This window comes from Leptosomus discolor, chromosome 12, assembly GCF_034619465.1.
Source record: "Leptosomus discolor isolate bLepDis1 chromosome 12, bLepDis1.hap2, whole genome shotgun sequence".
NCBI lineage: Eukaryota > Metazoa > Chordata > Aves > Leptosomiformes > Leptosomidae > Leptosomus > Leptosomus discolor.
In genome coordinates this window covers 10,284,112-10,299,633 of record NC_141402.1, presented here as the reverse complement: position 1 = coordinate 10,299,633, position 15,522 = coordinate 10,284,112, and the positions used below count along the sequence as shown (strand labels likewise).

At 41.3% G+C, this 15,522-nt stretch overlaps 1 protein-coding gene across 3 annotated transcripts in view; it reads left to right on the top strand.

Annotated features, from left to right (window-relative positions):
* The window catches only part of LRP5 (LDL receptor related protein 5), a 174,229-nt gene that overhangs the window by 59,217 nt on the left and 99,490 nt on the right, over window positions 1–15,522 (top strand). For all 3 annotated transcript variants that reach the window (XM_086472458.1, XM_086472460.1, XM_086472459.1), the window contains one exon: window positions 388–519. In XM_086472458.1, the coding sequence (XP_086328584.1) occupies window positions 388–519 (132 nt within the window). The remainder of the gene's footprint in view (window positions 1–387; window positions 520–15,522) is intronic.

Sequence of the window (15,522 nt, the reverse complement as noted above, 5' to 3'; positions counted from 1 at the left end):
TAGAACTGGTCACCCCCCCAACATCAACATCCTCCAAGCCCTGTTTTCCATTTTCATGGTGCTTAGCAGACCTGGCATCCACAAAGTAACTGATGTCCAAAGCTCTTAGCTGTGTTCAGCTTCAGAAATGCTGAAAGAACTGTGTAGTTAGAATGTGCTGAGCTGTCAGCTCTTTCAAAGTCAGCTTGTGCGTGCATCTCAATTTAGGTGTCCCTAGAAGATAGATGCTGGGGAGGGGGGAGTCAAACGCTTTTAATTTGTGTTTCCTCTGTCTTTAGCACTAAAGTTTGTGCTAGTCATTTGGGATCTCTAATTTCTTCCTCATGGAGAAAAGAAGGCTTTAGAGGTTCTAGAAAAGTGAAAATAAATCTCTTTGGTTTCTTGAAGTTCACACTCCATGTGAAGAAAACAACGGTGGTTGCTCCCATCTGTGCCTGCTGTCTCCAAGAGACCCCTTCTACAGCTGTGCCTGTCCCACTGGTGTGCAGCTAGAAGACGATGGCAGGACATGCAAATCAGGTAGGAGCTTGGCTTTTCACAATGACAGTGTTGATTTGGTTTGGGTTTGCCACTTAAAAGTTGAGCCTTGGAGAAGTGAGTTGGGAGGAACTGCCTAACAAACTGAAATGTTTCTCTTGTCCTGATGAAGGTGACAGAAATTTTGCACCCAAATCTCTGAGCTACCAAAGACAGTAATTTTTATGAACTAAAGTAATCCCTTGCATCAGAAATCAGAGAATTTTGTCTGTATTTTGCATCTTTTGACCGTATTTTGTGTTGCCAGTTCTCTGTAGGAATGAATTAGTAAGTGGAGCCAATTGGAGAATAATCTTTTTTAGAAGTAAGTTATTGTAGGATATCTTCCCGTTTGGACAATGGACCATGGCCAGGCTTCTGTTCCCTCCCATTCATTGTCCAGAAGTGGTCAAGATACAGTAGTGCTGGCCGAGTTGTTGCCTTCCAGTTGCATCTCAAAGTTAGCAATATGCTTGAGATATGTTCTGCACACAGGTGTGCCAAAAATTTGTTCAAGGCCATGTCTGTGTGCCCATGTACTATTTTAGGATAACCCTGTGAGTTACCCCTGCTTCAGTTAGTTTTACAGTGAAATAATCTGTTCAGAATAATTCAAAATCAAGATTTAAACTAAAAATACTGGTTTTCTGGTTCTGAAACGATGATTATTCCCTCAGTTTCCCTTTGGGCTGCTCTGTGGGAAGGATTTATGAGAAAATTGCACTGGGAATTTTTTCTTCCTGGATCTGGTTTGTGTTTATTGGACATTATATTTAATTTTAAAAAGTGAGGCAAGGGTTTGTTTGAAGAGTCTTTGTCATGGGTTAGTGACAAACCAGGACAGGCTTAAAAAGTTTGCTGCTTGAGATAACTGAGCTAGAGAAAGTAATGTTCTGGTGGCTGCTCCATGTCACTGAGAAGTAGAAGGAGAGGCTTGTGTATTGTCAGTAGAAAGCTGTTTAGAGAGTAATAGCTAGAGTATATGCTTGAATTGAAAAGTCTTAACTAGATGCATATTTTGTATCCATAAGTTGAACGCGTCTAGTGGTATACTTTGGAAGCTTGGTTTTATCAGTGATCAGGAAGGCTCTTTTAAAAATGCATCTTACAAAAGCAGGCGGTTAACACTGATACAGCAGTAGGACACTTAGGAGGCAAGGTTTTGGAGAATGTTCTACCAACAGACCAAAAGACACTCTGCTGCCTGTCTCCCATGCTTTTTCAACGAGTCTAGTCAAAGAGTATAGTCATTTTCTGATGTGGCTTGATTCCTCTGAGTACTAAAGGAAGCATAATAGATTCCTTTCATTTGTGAACTTGAAGCAGAATTTGAACACTGAATCTCCAGGGTTTAGGGGCCAGCTTTATTAGCTCATCCTGCTGCAGTTGAAAGGCTTATAATGTAATTCTTGCAGCTGCTGAAAGACCTTTCTCTTTCCTCCTTCCAGCTTTGGAATGTTTCCCTTTCACAGCTTTTAAAACAACATTGCTGAGTGCTCAGGACAACCTTTTTAGACGTTCGTATTGACCTCATGCTTCTGGCGGTGGGGATGAAGGTCAGCCTGCTTTTGGCGTTTGGGCAGATAGCAGAAGCAGGAGTGACTGCTTATGCTGTGCTTTCACCTTTCCATTGTCAGGCCAGACAATCTGTCAAGGTTGTTCTGTCAAAGGAGGGCAAAAAAGTGGGACGGGAACAGGAAACTGGTTTTGCATAAGAATGTGGCCTTTTGGTTCAGGTTTGTGGCTTATTTCTTTCCCAAGCTCCACATCTTTTGTTGTCTTGCCTGCCTTATGCCGACATCCATGTGCTTCTTTTTCCCCTCTTATTAATTAACTCCTTGGTTGCAAGGAGCTGACTTTTTGTTCTCCGCACAAGTCCTTTGTAGTGAAGTTGTGTCAGGAATACACATGCAATGGTGTCGACCACCTCTCCATTTTGTTCCCTGTTGGCTTGGGTGAAAGTGCAAAAGTACAAAGGCACTTGGGCATATCAGCTTCTTTGACATTAGGCTTTTGAGTTAATTACACAAATGCTCCTGGGCATTCGTCTGCAAGAGGAAAAGAATTCTGTTCTCTGTGTCCACCCGGGGAGTTTACTGGTGCAAATATAACTATATAACGTTACCATTTATCTCTGTCGGGAAGTATTCTTGTGCAGAAAAGCCCTGAGGCTCTTATGCGACTTCAGCTTTCTTGGATGTTGAGGAATACATATATTTGTAATGTTGAATAAGAGGGCCCTGTAGCTCTTTACAGAGAGTGCCGAATGGTAATGGGCCTAGGTAACAAAAAACACACGAATTCAAGGACAGGCTGTGCCATTATTTGCTTTGCTGTGGGTTATGTCTGTATGCACTGAAACTCCAAAACTCTGGATTTTTATACATTTTCTAAACATAGAAAACAACTGTTGATATGCTGAAGCCATGAGTATTGTGTCTGTGTTAAAAGAATAGTTCGTTATTGGTGTTGATTCGTTCTTGCTTTCTCTGGTTCAAAACAGTTGCTCTGAATAAATAAAAAAAATTTCACTGTACAGTAGATTATCCATCACTAATCACGGATATTAAATATATGCATAGATTATTGCAACTGCCCTCAAATATGACTTCCTCTCTGGAAATGTGTACTTGTTTTGTGCAGGTAGATGTTTTCTGATGTTTCCCTCCAGACACATGATATTAAGTCTGTTTTCCTCTGTGGCTCTGAATATGCTCTGGACTTGCTTGAAGTTCCCGTATCAACAAGCAGATCAAGGCTGCAAGTTTGCAAAGTAAATCAGCTGCACCTGGCCATATACTCTTAGCAAAGTGAGCATTCAAGCTCTGATCTTTGGAATTACTGAAGAGGTTGTGTTGGACCACTACTGTCTTGGTGGATGTGTCCACATACGTGATTTTACATAGATATCTGAACTCTGTCTTGCCTGTGCAGAAGCTAATGAAGTCGCAGTTTGTAATGCCCGTCACTGTAATGCCCACCACTGGGCCGATACGCCTGCAGAGGGTAGTCTAGTCAGTACTAACTCTTCCTGCCTCGTAACACCCAGGAGTGACTGGCCTCTGAAATTTCGTGTTTCAAAATGGAGCTTCAGTTCTTAGACCAAGTGACTTTCTTGATTTGTGGAGGGTTTGGGTGGGTTTTTTTTAATTAGCTTTTTTTGCTTGTTTGTTTAAGTCTTCTCTAAGCCTGCTTAAGCAATGGCATGAATGTTTGAGAAAGGACCAAAATTTTGGTTGCAGTCATTTAAAAAGGATGTGAAATTCTACCTAATTAGCTCTTTATTCATGCAGTCATAAAATTGTAAGCCTGCTTTAGTTAATCTTCAATTTCTTGCTTTACATGCTTTCTGATGCAAATAATCAAAATCTTAAGACCAAAGTAAAAATTCTGTGTGTTCTGTGCTTATTTTCAGGGAAGCAATGGTTTGATTAGCAGTGGACAGGCAAATAGGCCAGTTTAGAAAGCGGAGCAGAAGCGCGGAGATTTTAAAAGCTTTGGGACTTTCTTTCAGTCGTTTTGCTGTCTTAGGGCTGTCCTGAGGTTTTTCTTTCTTTCTTTGTTTAAGGATCACATGTATCTTCTTTATGAACAGAATTATTTTGATTCATGAGTCTTTTGTTTGTCTGTGAGGGCTTCTTTCAGGAAGCTGTTCCTTCTTCTTCTGTTCTGAGGTTCTTTTCCTAGGGTTTAGTGAGATCTGTTGTTGGGCTAATAGTATTTTGAAGTGGTGTGAGAAAGACAAATGTATTCATTAGCTAGTGTCATGTCTCTAGCAGTAAACCGTTTGGACCGTTCTTACCTTGCAGGGCAGTCTTCAGGTGACAGCTGCATGTCATGTCCTTCGAGCAGCTTCACCTTCCTCACGCTTATCGTTCTTGCTTTCCTTGGTGCGTAGCGAATGACATGAATGTCTCTGTTGCTGACTAGAGTTCTGGTGCACCTTTGGTATAACTTGCACCACTTCCTGTAAATATTTCCAACCAAAATAGAGCCAGGATCTTCCCATGCTCTGCTTTTGTGGAGCAGGTTTGCTTTGCTCTGCTAGGAGGAGGTGTGGTCTCAAAATGTTGGATGACTCCCCCGGCTTTTTCCTTCCCTCTTTGACTTGACCATGTGGTTCACTTCAGTCACATTCAAGCAAGTCCAGAGGTTTGTTGTATGTCTTGTCAGCTAATAGTGATTAAACCCTGATCCCAGTCTGTCATACAACAGCTATCTGTATGTATTCTTCCAAGATGGAACCGGTTTCTGTAAACAGTGTTCAGCAGCCTTGTTCCTCTTATGTTTCTGGAAAATAGGTAATTTCTTTCTGCTGTATTCATTGTTGCTGACATACAGCTATTGCTGCAGGCCTTCTAAAAGAGTGTCATAAGCCTCGTCTTTTTTCTTAGAAGTGAATGTTTCCCTGTAAGTGGTCACTCTGACTTCTTAAATTCTCTCTGCCTGTTAGTGTTGCATTCCCAAAGGGTCTTATTGTCATTGCACATCATTTTCTGATGTACCAAGTAAGTCAATTGTAGATGAAATAAAAAAAAAAGTCAGAGTTCTAGACCCCATCATCCATGGCTGATACCACAAAACATTTTGAGTGAAAGCTCAAATACTCCCCACCTTGCCCTCCCAAGTTTTTACTAGCTTGGCTCTATGGCCATGGAGCTGTAATAAGTAGGATAAAGTAGGACTTCAGCTGATGTTCTTTTTTATTGTATATTTTTTAGCTTCAGCAAGGGCACTCAGAGCTACACAATGTCAGAATTAGTCCAGATACATGCAGCTTCTGGAAGCTCTATACTCCAGGGTTTAAAAAACTATTTTCCAGTTTTATTTTTGTTTCTCATTAAATGTGTAATGTTTGCTGCAGTATATGGATAAACTATTTCAGTAAAAGCTGCAGAATTTTGATCTACTTGCTATGCAATTTCATTGCAGCAATTTAACTTGGCCTGGGCATCATTAGGTTTTGATCCATTTTACTAAAATTGCTGTACTAGTTTTGTCTGGGATGGAATTAATTTTCTCTATAGCAGCTTGTATGGTGCCACATTTTGGATTTGTGACCAAAACAGCGTTGATAACTCAGGGATGTTTTCCTTATCGCTGGGCAGAGCTTGCACAGAGCCAAGGCCTTTCCTGCGCCTCACCTCACCCCACCAGCGAGCAGGCTAGGGGGGCACAAGGAGTCGTGAGGGGACACGGCCGGGACAGCTGACCCCAACTGCCCCAAGGGATATCCTAGACCGTGTGGCGTCGTGCTCGGCATAGAAAGCCCGGGGAAGAAGAAGGAAAGGGGGGACGTTTGGAGTGATGGGGTTTGTCTTCCCAAGTCACCGTTGTACGTGATGGAGCCCTGCTCTCCTGGGGATGGCTGAGCACCCGCCGGCGATGGGAAGTGGGGAATGAATTCCTTGTTCTGCTTCGCTTGTGCACGTGGCTTTTGCTTTACCTGTTACACTGTCCTTATCTCACCGTGTGAGTTTTCTCACATTTACTTTCCTATTCTCTCTCCCGTCCCGCTGCAAGAAGCAAGTGGGCAGCCCGCTGGGGTTAATCCACAACAATTGTGCAAACAGTAGCTCTGTTTTCTTAATCTTCTCTGGGGTTTGCAGGGGAAGCTATTAATTTCTGTAAAGTCTTCCTTTTAATTTTGCATGATGTATTTTACTCTCTAATATGAGGGAAGTTCCCTGACGATTTTTCATCTGCTCATTCTGTGCTGGGTGATTTCTCTGTTTCCTGTGTAACCTGTGGCAGATGTACTTTTAATAAATCTGACATTCCTAAGCATCGTACACATTTGTTATATCTAAATTCCTCTCTGACCAAATTTAAGCCTCCGTTAAGAGGAATCTTCTTGCACTTGCTTCCACAAAAACCCCCTGGACCTTTCTGTGCATTGTTTACACTGAAATCTCTTGGAGATTTAATTTTACACTGGTTTATTTTCTTTCCGTTTGTTTTGGGAAAGACGATGAGTCTGTTCCTTTTCTTGTACTTGAAAGCAAGCTGAAGAACCTCTTGGTAAGAAAGCACATAGGTGGTTAAGTATAGGTGTATTTGCATGCTATGCAAACATGAGATGACAACTGCGATGTCAAGTGCAACTTAAGTATTTGACAGGGAGAATTTGCCATTTAGTGGCAAACTGCATGAGCAGTATTCCATCATAGCTAGGCTATTCCTGTCTTCTAGTGCTAAATCCAGGCTTTTATCTTTTACACCAGTAACAGCTTCAGGTCCATCTAGATGAGATATCGCTTCTCTGTCCGTGACCTCCAAGTTTGCCATACTCAGAGAAATGCTCTTGGTATTTGGAAGCTTGCACAAAGGAGCGATGCCTGGAAATGAGGGCAGCACCAACCAAAGTATGTTCCTTTATGTTGAGCATTGCTCAGTATAGATCTAAGTCAAGGAGCATCTGGACAACGCTCTTAGTCGTATGGTTTAGTTTTAGCTAGTCCTGTGAGGAGCAGGGAGTTGGACTCGATGATCCTTATGGGTCCTTTCCAACTTGAGATACTCTATGATCCTAAGTAGACTGAGCACAAGTCCAGCAAGGGCTATAAAAATGTAAATGATTTTCTACAATAATCAAAGACAAGGAATTTGGCTGCAAAAGCAACAAAATAGTAATGGTACTTTTGCCTCTGCTTACCTTGGTATTACTACTGAACTAGGAAAAAGTAAATGCACATATACTGTGGACAGCTTTGTGAGCTTGAAGCTGTACTTGCAATGCTTGGTAATAGATTACTTCTATCAGCGGTCTCTTCCTAAAAGCTCTTAACTCAGCTGGTTAATACGTTAAGGATAAATGTCCAAGATTCCACTCACTCCTGCTAGTGACTTGCTTTAAAGTTCAACAGAGGGAAAAGTATAGAGCAGAAATAAAGGAAATTTGGGTAAAGAGCAGGACCTATTAGATACTGCAGCTGAATACAGATGTAGAACATCCTCTGGTACGATGACAAGTGCCTGCTTGGTCCCCTGCATGGATAAATAATTTTGGTTATTAACACATCTTTTTTCTTCTGCGACTTTTTGTTCTTTCTGGTTTCCTCTTCTCAGGTGTTTTTATATATATTTATACATAAACATGTGAGATTTTTAAAAGACCCTTTCAAGTTTAATCAAGCCAGAGGTAATCACAAGATGAGTTGATAGATTGAGTAAAGTACTCTGAAATGTGGTTTGTCCACTTCATGATGGTAGTGAAAACCTGGCCCTACTGACACCACAAAAGTTATTCATTTTCAGAACCTTCTTTTAGTTGATCAATGGTAGGAGGTTGGTTGTTTTAAAGCAGTAACAAGGAGAATTTCTTCCCTCTTCTGCTCCCCCTGCTCAAATGAGTGTTGGGCACTTTCTAGAAATCTGGTTCCTTTAAGATATCTCAGTCTAGATGTTTAACTAGACAGCTGCTTTTGCAGTAATCTTGTCCCTGGTATGTCAGAATGTAAGTGGTCTTTTGAGACATACGGCATGTTGACCTCAACTCACTAGAGACACATTTCGAGGCAACTGTTACTTGCTTGACAGTGGGAGAGCTTTGGCTGTTGAGCCAGTGTCATACGGTGGTAGTAATGTAGGATTTCTGCCAGCAAGGTCTGACAGGTATAGTTTCTCAAATGAAGTAGGAAATAATGTTTTCTGAAATAAAAACCAGAAAAAAACCCCCACATTTTCATAATTGGAAAAGAAGGCACTAGCTTCAGGCGTTTGAAGAGTCAGCTTCCCTTATTTATCCTTGATCCTGTTGTTGAGGCAGTTGATCAGGATTGGGTAATATTCCCAGTGTCTTACTTCTTGCCATTCTTCACAATGCAAACCAGAAAACAGTGGTTTTGCAACCTGCTGGCTAATACTGCAGGCTCATACTGTTCTTTATGCAGGAGATACAAGAGTACTGAAGGAAGAAATGTTCTCATCTCCCGTGTGTTTTTTGGTGCACATCTACGCTTTGACAGTTTTGTGTCTCCCAATCCTTGGCTGAGCAATCATCAGCTTGTTTGAGCAACTAAGCCTCCAAGCAAGATAAGCAGGCAGACAAATACTTTACAATGGAGGTATTTCTTCTCATGGGATTTAACCACCAAAGAAGAAAGTCCCTTTGCTAACACATCTTCCTGATTAATAAAGAGAACTAGTATGGTGTAATCCAGACTTTCTGATTAAGTAGATCAGCTGCTAATTAGAGATGAACAACATCATTGCCAAAGGGAAGGGTTAGGGAGGCATTTGTTATTTGGGGTAATTGCTGTAAACCAGCTCTTTCAGGTACCTGAGAAAGCCTCTCCTAGCGTTGTGTGAATAACCTAAAATAACTGTCAGGAGTCTTCTAGTGCTTAGAAGGTGCTGGAAGAGAAATCTTGCACATCACTAGAGAAGCTCTGCTTATAATTAGCATTGATTTGGGGCTGTATGGGGAAGGAGCACTCATGTGCTGGTCTGTTTGTCATGAGGGAAGTAAACAAAAGGAAAACTCTATTTTCCCTTATTTCCTAGAACCTTGACAGCAGTCTGCATGCCTGTCTCTCCCCCTTGCCCCCTCTGTGATTGAAATGCAACTGTGGAAACCCATTATCTTTTTGTTGCAAGATGCTTTGACTTCATAGGTGTCTTCTGTCCTCTGCCTGGTGACTGAGTATCATAAGGAGATGTTATCCAGAACTTCTGGAGGAGTTTTTTGTCATTTCCCCTCTCCCTGCTGCACTCCCAAAGATGTATCATGCTTCCTTTGCTTATCAAGGAATTGTTGAGCTCATGTTTTTCCTTTGTTAGGCTGAGATGGGGCTTCTTAAAGATTGCTGTGATCCTTCTCTGAAGGAGGGATTTGTGTAATTGGCATCTCCCTCAATGCCTGCAGCTGCATTAGTTCCCTAGTCATCAAAATGTGTTCCCTCCAGCTAGCAGATGATCTACTGAAAGGACCTGTGGGTGTTTTGCAACGAGATGAGAAGGAAAGTTTGGGTAATAGATCAGATGTACAAATAGACTACAGTGGTTCCTGCAAGGTGGAGAATTATCCAGATTCCAGGCTATGAAAATGAGATGCAGTGGGTTGCATGAGGAAATAGCATTTGACTCACTGCTTCTGGACCTGTGTTATACTGCTTACTCCAAACACATCCTGTTGATTCTTTAGCACTGAAACAATGGGCTAGGGTGTTACCTAGTCAGTAAGAAATAGTGTTATGTGGAACTGTATTTCACTGAGATACCTTTGCAATTAACCAGAAAGGGTTATAAAAACATTCCAGCCATGGGTACCTGACAGTTTAGGAAATCTAGAGGCTACCTCTTCTATTTCTACTCCATTTCCTAAATTTCATGAGTGTTTTTTTTTTCTTTCATTTGGATGTAGATAATTTATTTTTAGTCTATTTTCCCCTTGCTTTTGTTAGTATGTTATGTTTATGGTTTTATTTGATCTGTATGAAAAGATTACATTACTTTCTATTCATAGCAACCTTTATCCTCCTAAATGGGGAGTACTTTGTGTAGCGACGAAATGAAATAGCCTCATATGGAAATGGCCTTGTTTATAATTTCATTGGATGAAAGCCATTAGAAACAGGCTGTAAGGAAGAAACCTGGAGGGAGTGAGGAGCATTCTGGAAGGCCTGCCATATCATCTTCTAGCTCTGTTGTCAGTGGTTTTGCTGGGCTAGTGAACAAAACTCTCTTTTTGAGCTTTGGTGCGTTTTTCAGACTGATGATGACTACTTTCCAGGACTCTGAAACGCTGTCTAGTTAGACATGGTAACGAGCTCATTTCGTGTGTAGTTAAGGGGTTTTGTGTACGTGTGTGTGTATAAAGGAAAAAGCTACACTCTGCTTTTTCAGCTCTACTGAGTCTCTGGATTGATTCCGGTTTTGTGCTGCAGGAGAACCACACCCTGGGTCTGCCCTGAGAAGGTTTATGTGTTAACTTCGTTATCTTGCAATCACCACAGACTAGGTATGTACCTATGGAAAGTTGCCAAGACTCAGTGGTAACTTGTTAAGTTGCTGTAGCTTGACTGCCTCTTCAAACACTGGGTGGCCAAGCTCTGTTTTGCTGCATCAGTGTAGCCACACGGAGATGGAGATGCTCCCTAGATTCGCAAACCCTAATTTACAGGTTTTTATAACTTTTTTCCATAATGTTTGCCCTTTGACAGATGATTGTGTTAGCTCAGAATTGAATTTTCTGTGGCTCTGTTGTACTTGGAAGATAATAAATAACACTTCAACTTCAAAGCATTATACAGCTATCAGCCTCAGAGAGGGCCTGTGGGATGTAAGGTACTTATTTCTGTTGGTGTAAAGGAGGACAGCAGTGCAGAGAAACGAATACGTTCAGGCTCTCTTGGTGAGTGGGAAACATCGGCAATTAGAAGTCAACGGAAGTGGGATTGTAGAAAAACTATTGTAAGTTCTGTTCAGCATTTTTTTTAATGTTAATTATGTTATCTTGTTGGATTACAATGAATTTTTTATCATTGTCTGCGTGTATTTGAAGGTGTCACTGCCAAAACTCTGTTTAACAGGAACTAGGTAGTAGAATGGCTGTCACTGCTAAAGTCAGTGATTCCTTACTCTGAGCCGGTGGGGTTGAATATCTCCAGCAGAGAATAGGTGCATTTGAACTTTAAAACCGTGCTTTTCAAGGAAATACCAGAATCCAAAACTGTACCCTTTTTCTAGTGGTGAGGATTTCTGACAGGCTTTTTCTTGTCCCATCCATTTTCCTACGGCTTGTGATGAACTGTTATTAAGAATTCTGTGCAAAGGGATGTTCTTTTTTTTTTTTTTTGTTAATAAAAGGTAGAAGCTGGGACTGTGATACCTGTAAGCTAACATTCAGATTTGCCACTTAACATTTCCAGCTTTCTCTTCTCTTTTTTTAAAACACATGAAGTATAGACAGACCTCCGGGTGGAGACGTAAGGCTTAGTTGTTTTGAGTGCTTTGAGGTCTTTGGGTGAAGCCTCTGTATAAGGGCAGATTCTTTGCTTGGTGCAGCGATAGCCAGACAATTGTGCTGATCTTTGATTCAGCTTACTACCGATGCAGTTATGACTGGTATGCTGCTGCTGGTTTGAGTAAGTCTTCATAAGAGTTGTCTACTGCTCTCAGTAGTAACTTTACAAAGCTTTGCGCTCCAAGTGTAGTAGCAGATATGTACAAACGTGAGGTGTCTCGCAGGAGCTCAGTCCTAAATTTGAGTAGGGTAGCTATGGCTTCTGTGTTGCAACAGCTTTCTCTGGAAGAAACATTACTTGTCTTGGCTGTTTTGTGCTCATGATCTTATTAGCTGTACAGTTAAATTAATATTCTGTTTGCAGGATTTTTAGTGGCTGTATGAATGTGTCAAAACTCTGAATTGTAGGGGTTTTTTTCTGTTTTGGGCAAAGTAACTGTTATAAGTTTGCTACTGAGATTATGGAAGAAACAGTAGACAATAGCTTTTCACTGTAACGTGCAGACAGACAGATGTGATGTAATTTATGAGTTACGTGAGTGCTCTGGTATTTCCTTTCTTTGTCACAAGTGTTAGTTTTCCTTATGCCTACTTACCTTTCAATGAAATCAGGTCCTGTCTGAATGTGGGCACTCAAAACATTCTTTCAAAGAAACCTTTCCTGTTTCTGTTTTGCTGGTTGTGTACTCCCACTGCATGCAACTCTCAAATTTAAACTAGTAAACCTGATGTGCTTTACAGGCTCTCCCCACTCCGCAGTGTCAGGTAGGAGAGCACATCACCAGCTTTTCCCAGCCCACTGCCGTCACACAGTATGAAGCAGTGCTCTCTCCCTCTCAGGCTGGAAGATAAAGACAGACCTGAGCTGGCATACGTGGTGCTCTTCATGTTGCAACTGGCTCTGTTAAGGTACCCAAGGAGAATATATAAAAGGAATTTCCATGTAGTTCCAGATATTACCAAAGTTTGTTTCAACTCCTTAAGTATTTTTATTTTCTGTGGAAGCTGAATAGCAGGAACAGGTTTTTACGGAGTGTTGTTGATTTAAACCTGTCATAGTGAGTTTCATTACGTCATTTTCCTGTGGTGCGAAGAGCGGCTAATGCTAAACCCTTATGCAAGATGGTGTAATTGTTTTGAATATTGGCAAGCTCATTAAACAGCATGACGGTGGTACCTGTTTTCATACGCTCTGTTGTGGTTTAACCCCAGCCGGCAATTAAGACGCACGCAGCCGCTCGCTCATCCCCCCACTGCAGTGGGATGGGGAGAGAACTGGGAAAAGAAGTAGAACTCATGGGTTGAGATAAAGACAGTTTAATAGGACAGAAAAGGAGGGGAAAATACTACTACTACTAGTAGAAGAATATACAAAACAGTTGATGCACAATGCAATTGCTCACCATGCACTGACCAACGCCCAGCCAGTCCCCGAGCTGTGGTGCCCCCCCATCCAACTCCCCCCAGTTTACCTACTGGCTGGCCATGATGTCATATGGTATGGAATATTCCTTTGGCTTGTTTGGGTCAGCTGTCCTGGCTGTGTCCCCTCCCAGCTCCTTGTACCCCCCTAGCCTCCACTAGCAGCTTGAGAAGCTGAAAAGTCCTTGACTGGTTGTGAGCACTGCTCAGCAGCAACCGAAACATCAGCGTGTTGTCCACACGGTTCCCATCCTAAATCCAAAAACCAGCGCTGTACCAGCTACTTGGGTAAAAATTAACTTTATTCCAGCCGAAACCAGGACAACTCCATACGGAATAATGACATTTTCTCCCACCCCCATATTCCATGCCTGTCCTGTCCCTGTCCCCCCCTCTCTTTTCCCTTTTTGCTGTACACTGAGGCTTTGCCAGGTAATTCACTGTATTACAGCAACTATCAAAATCTCTCGCTTTTCTGACAAATCTTTTAGTTCATCAAGAGTACAGCTGAGATAGCTGTACTCAAACAGCTTGTACAAGAGTTGCCTGCAGTCAAAGTACTTCTAATGCACTCTTCTCACAAAGTGCTTACTATCTGGTTCTTTGGCGAAGAGCTAAAAGCTTTCCCAGTTTTACAGTTTATCTGATTTTTTTCCCCTGTAAATAGATGGAGACTATACGTGCAGATGCATGCACATGCACATACATAAAACTAGGGGAAGAGTCCCACAGTGGAGCATTGTTCTAGCCTAATTAGCAGACAGACAAATGGGAAAGGAATAGCGTGGCGTTTTCTGGCATAGATTATCAGAGGCAGCCACTGCAGTCTACATTTGCTTAGGTTGGGCGAATAAATCGAAGCATTTGTTACTGTATTATAGATGTCTTGTCACTTGTCAAATGTGAAGTGGGCCGAGGGAAGAATAAGAAAGGCTGTTGTCACGCTGGTGAGATGGCCTGCTTCACTGCTGTCAGCTCTCATTGCAGTTAAATGTTGCAAACAGAATACAGTTGCCATTTCCAGCACTGAAGCATGAATTTTTAATAATGAGAACACAAACCAACCAAAGTGAAGCAAACACTATACCTAGCACGGATATTAAAAATAATTGATTACTGGCTATGGGAGGAAAGCATCACATGTACTAGCCAAAAAAAAAAAAAATCTCTTAACCTGTTTCTATAGGATTTCTTGATTGCAAAGGGAGAATATAGTCTTCAGGGAGTAAGAATAACTGACTTGAATGCTATTATTTTGTTTTCTGTTCTGTTTGTTTTTTTTTAAATTCGGATATTGTTCTGCATGTTAACCAGAACAGTTCATTGGCTTTTATGGGTAGTAGATGTACTGAAAAGTTCTGTGGAAGGTTTCCGGAAAGCTTTTGCTGAATAAAAAAAGACTAGAGAAAAATAAACAGTTCAAAGTTTAAACCAGTTGGAAAAATAAAACAACAGTTTGAACTTGTGTCTTTTAAAATGCTTTCTAAATGGAAACTTTAGAGGGACCCAATTTCTTCTGCTTTTCTTTTCTGTGGTTTGCATAGAGGACTTTGCATAAGGTTCCGCTGAAGCGTTCGTTTGCTGCGCTTGTGATGATGCAATACCTGGCATTCCCCACTCCCCTCAAAAAGGCTTTTGTTCATGGTGTGGTGTTATATATGACCGTGTTGTAAGAGTTAGCAATTCTGCTGGGAATCTCTTAATCATGTGGTTACAAGAGTGACTGCGGCGAGAGAGATTTTTGAAGATGAATTTAATTAAATAAATGCCGTAGCACTTTAGCACTAAGTAAATAGCTGGCTGTACCGTATGAGGCAGGTTCTAGGGTATCTAGGATAACAGTAGGCAAGTCACAGCATAACACTTCTGTAGCCTTGAAAACATTACTACCAACATTAATGATCAAAATACCTCCATGATACAGATAAAACTAATGAGCCAGACAAGCGTGTTAGTCCAGGTTTTTAGAGAGAACCAATGTCAAGTTCTCATCTCTTACTGATGTGCTCAGAGCCTGCTGCCAACTCTTTTTTCTCTAGCAGAAATTTGTTAATAAAGTCAAATGTGGTTATATCTAACACGGTGATTTTAAACTGCGTTGTAATAAAAGCCAGGATTTTTGCACCTATCAAAAATTACCCACAATAACAATCTTTTACCAGCTTTCAAGGGAGGTGGTGAAACATAGTGAGATATGCTGTGATAACATTTGCTCTGTTCACATGGTTTTTGATGTCCAAGGATGTAGATGTATGTCTGTCAAGAGTCTTGTTGTGTAATAATTTGACCTAATTTTAAGTAGAAATTGCCAAGCAGCCAGAACTTTAAATTGGCCAAGTAGCTCATTCCCCTGATTATTTCTTTTTTTTCTTCTTAGAGGTATTTTAGAAATTAGAAGAATTTCCCAAGAAGCATCCGGTTCAACTACCAGTAAACTGTCTGGTTGTCAATTGAAGTGAAGATTTTTTTTCTGGTCTGCTAGGTCAGCAGAGAAAAGTTTTCTTCTCCCTCTTTGTTTTTAGCCGTGTATGTCTGTGGCACAGAACTGAGGCCGGGAACATTTCTGCAGTAGTGTTTGCCTGCAGAAAAAGCCACAGCAGCTGAATATGTCAGAAACA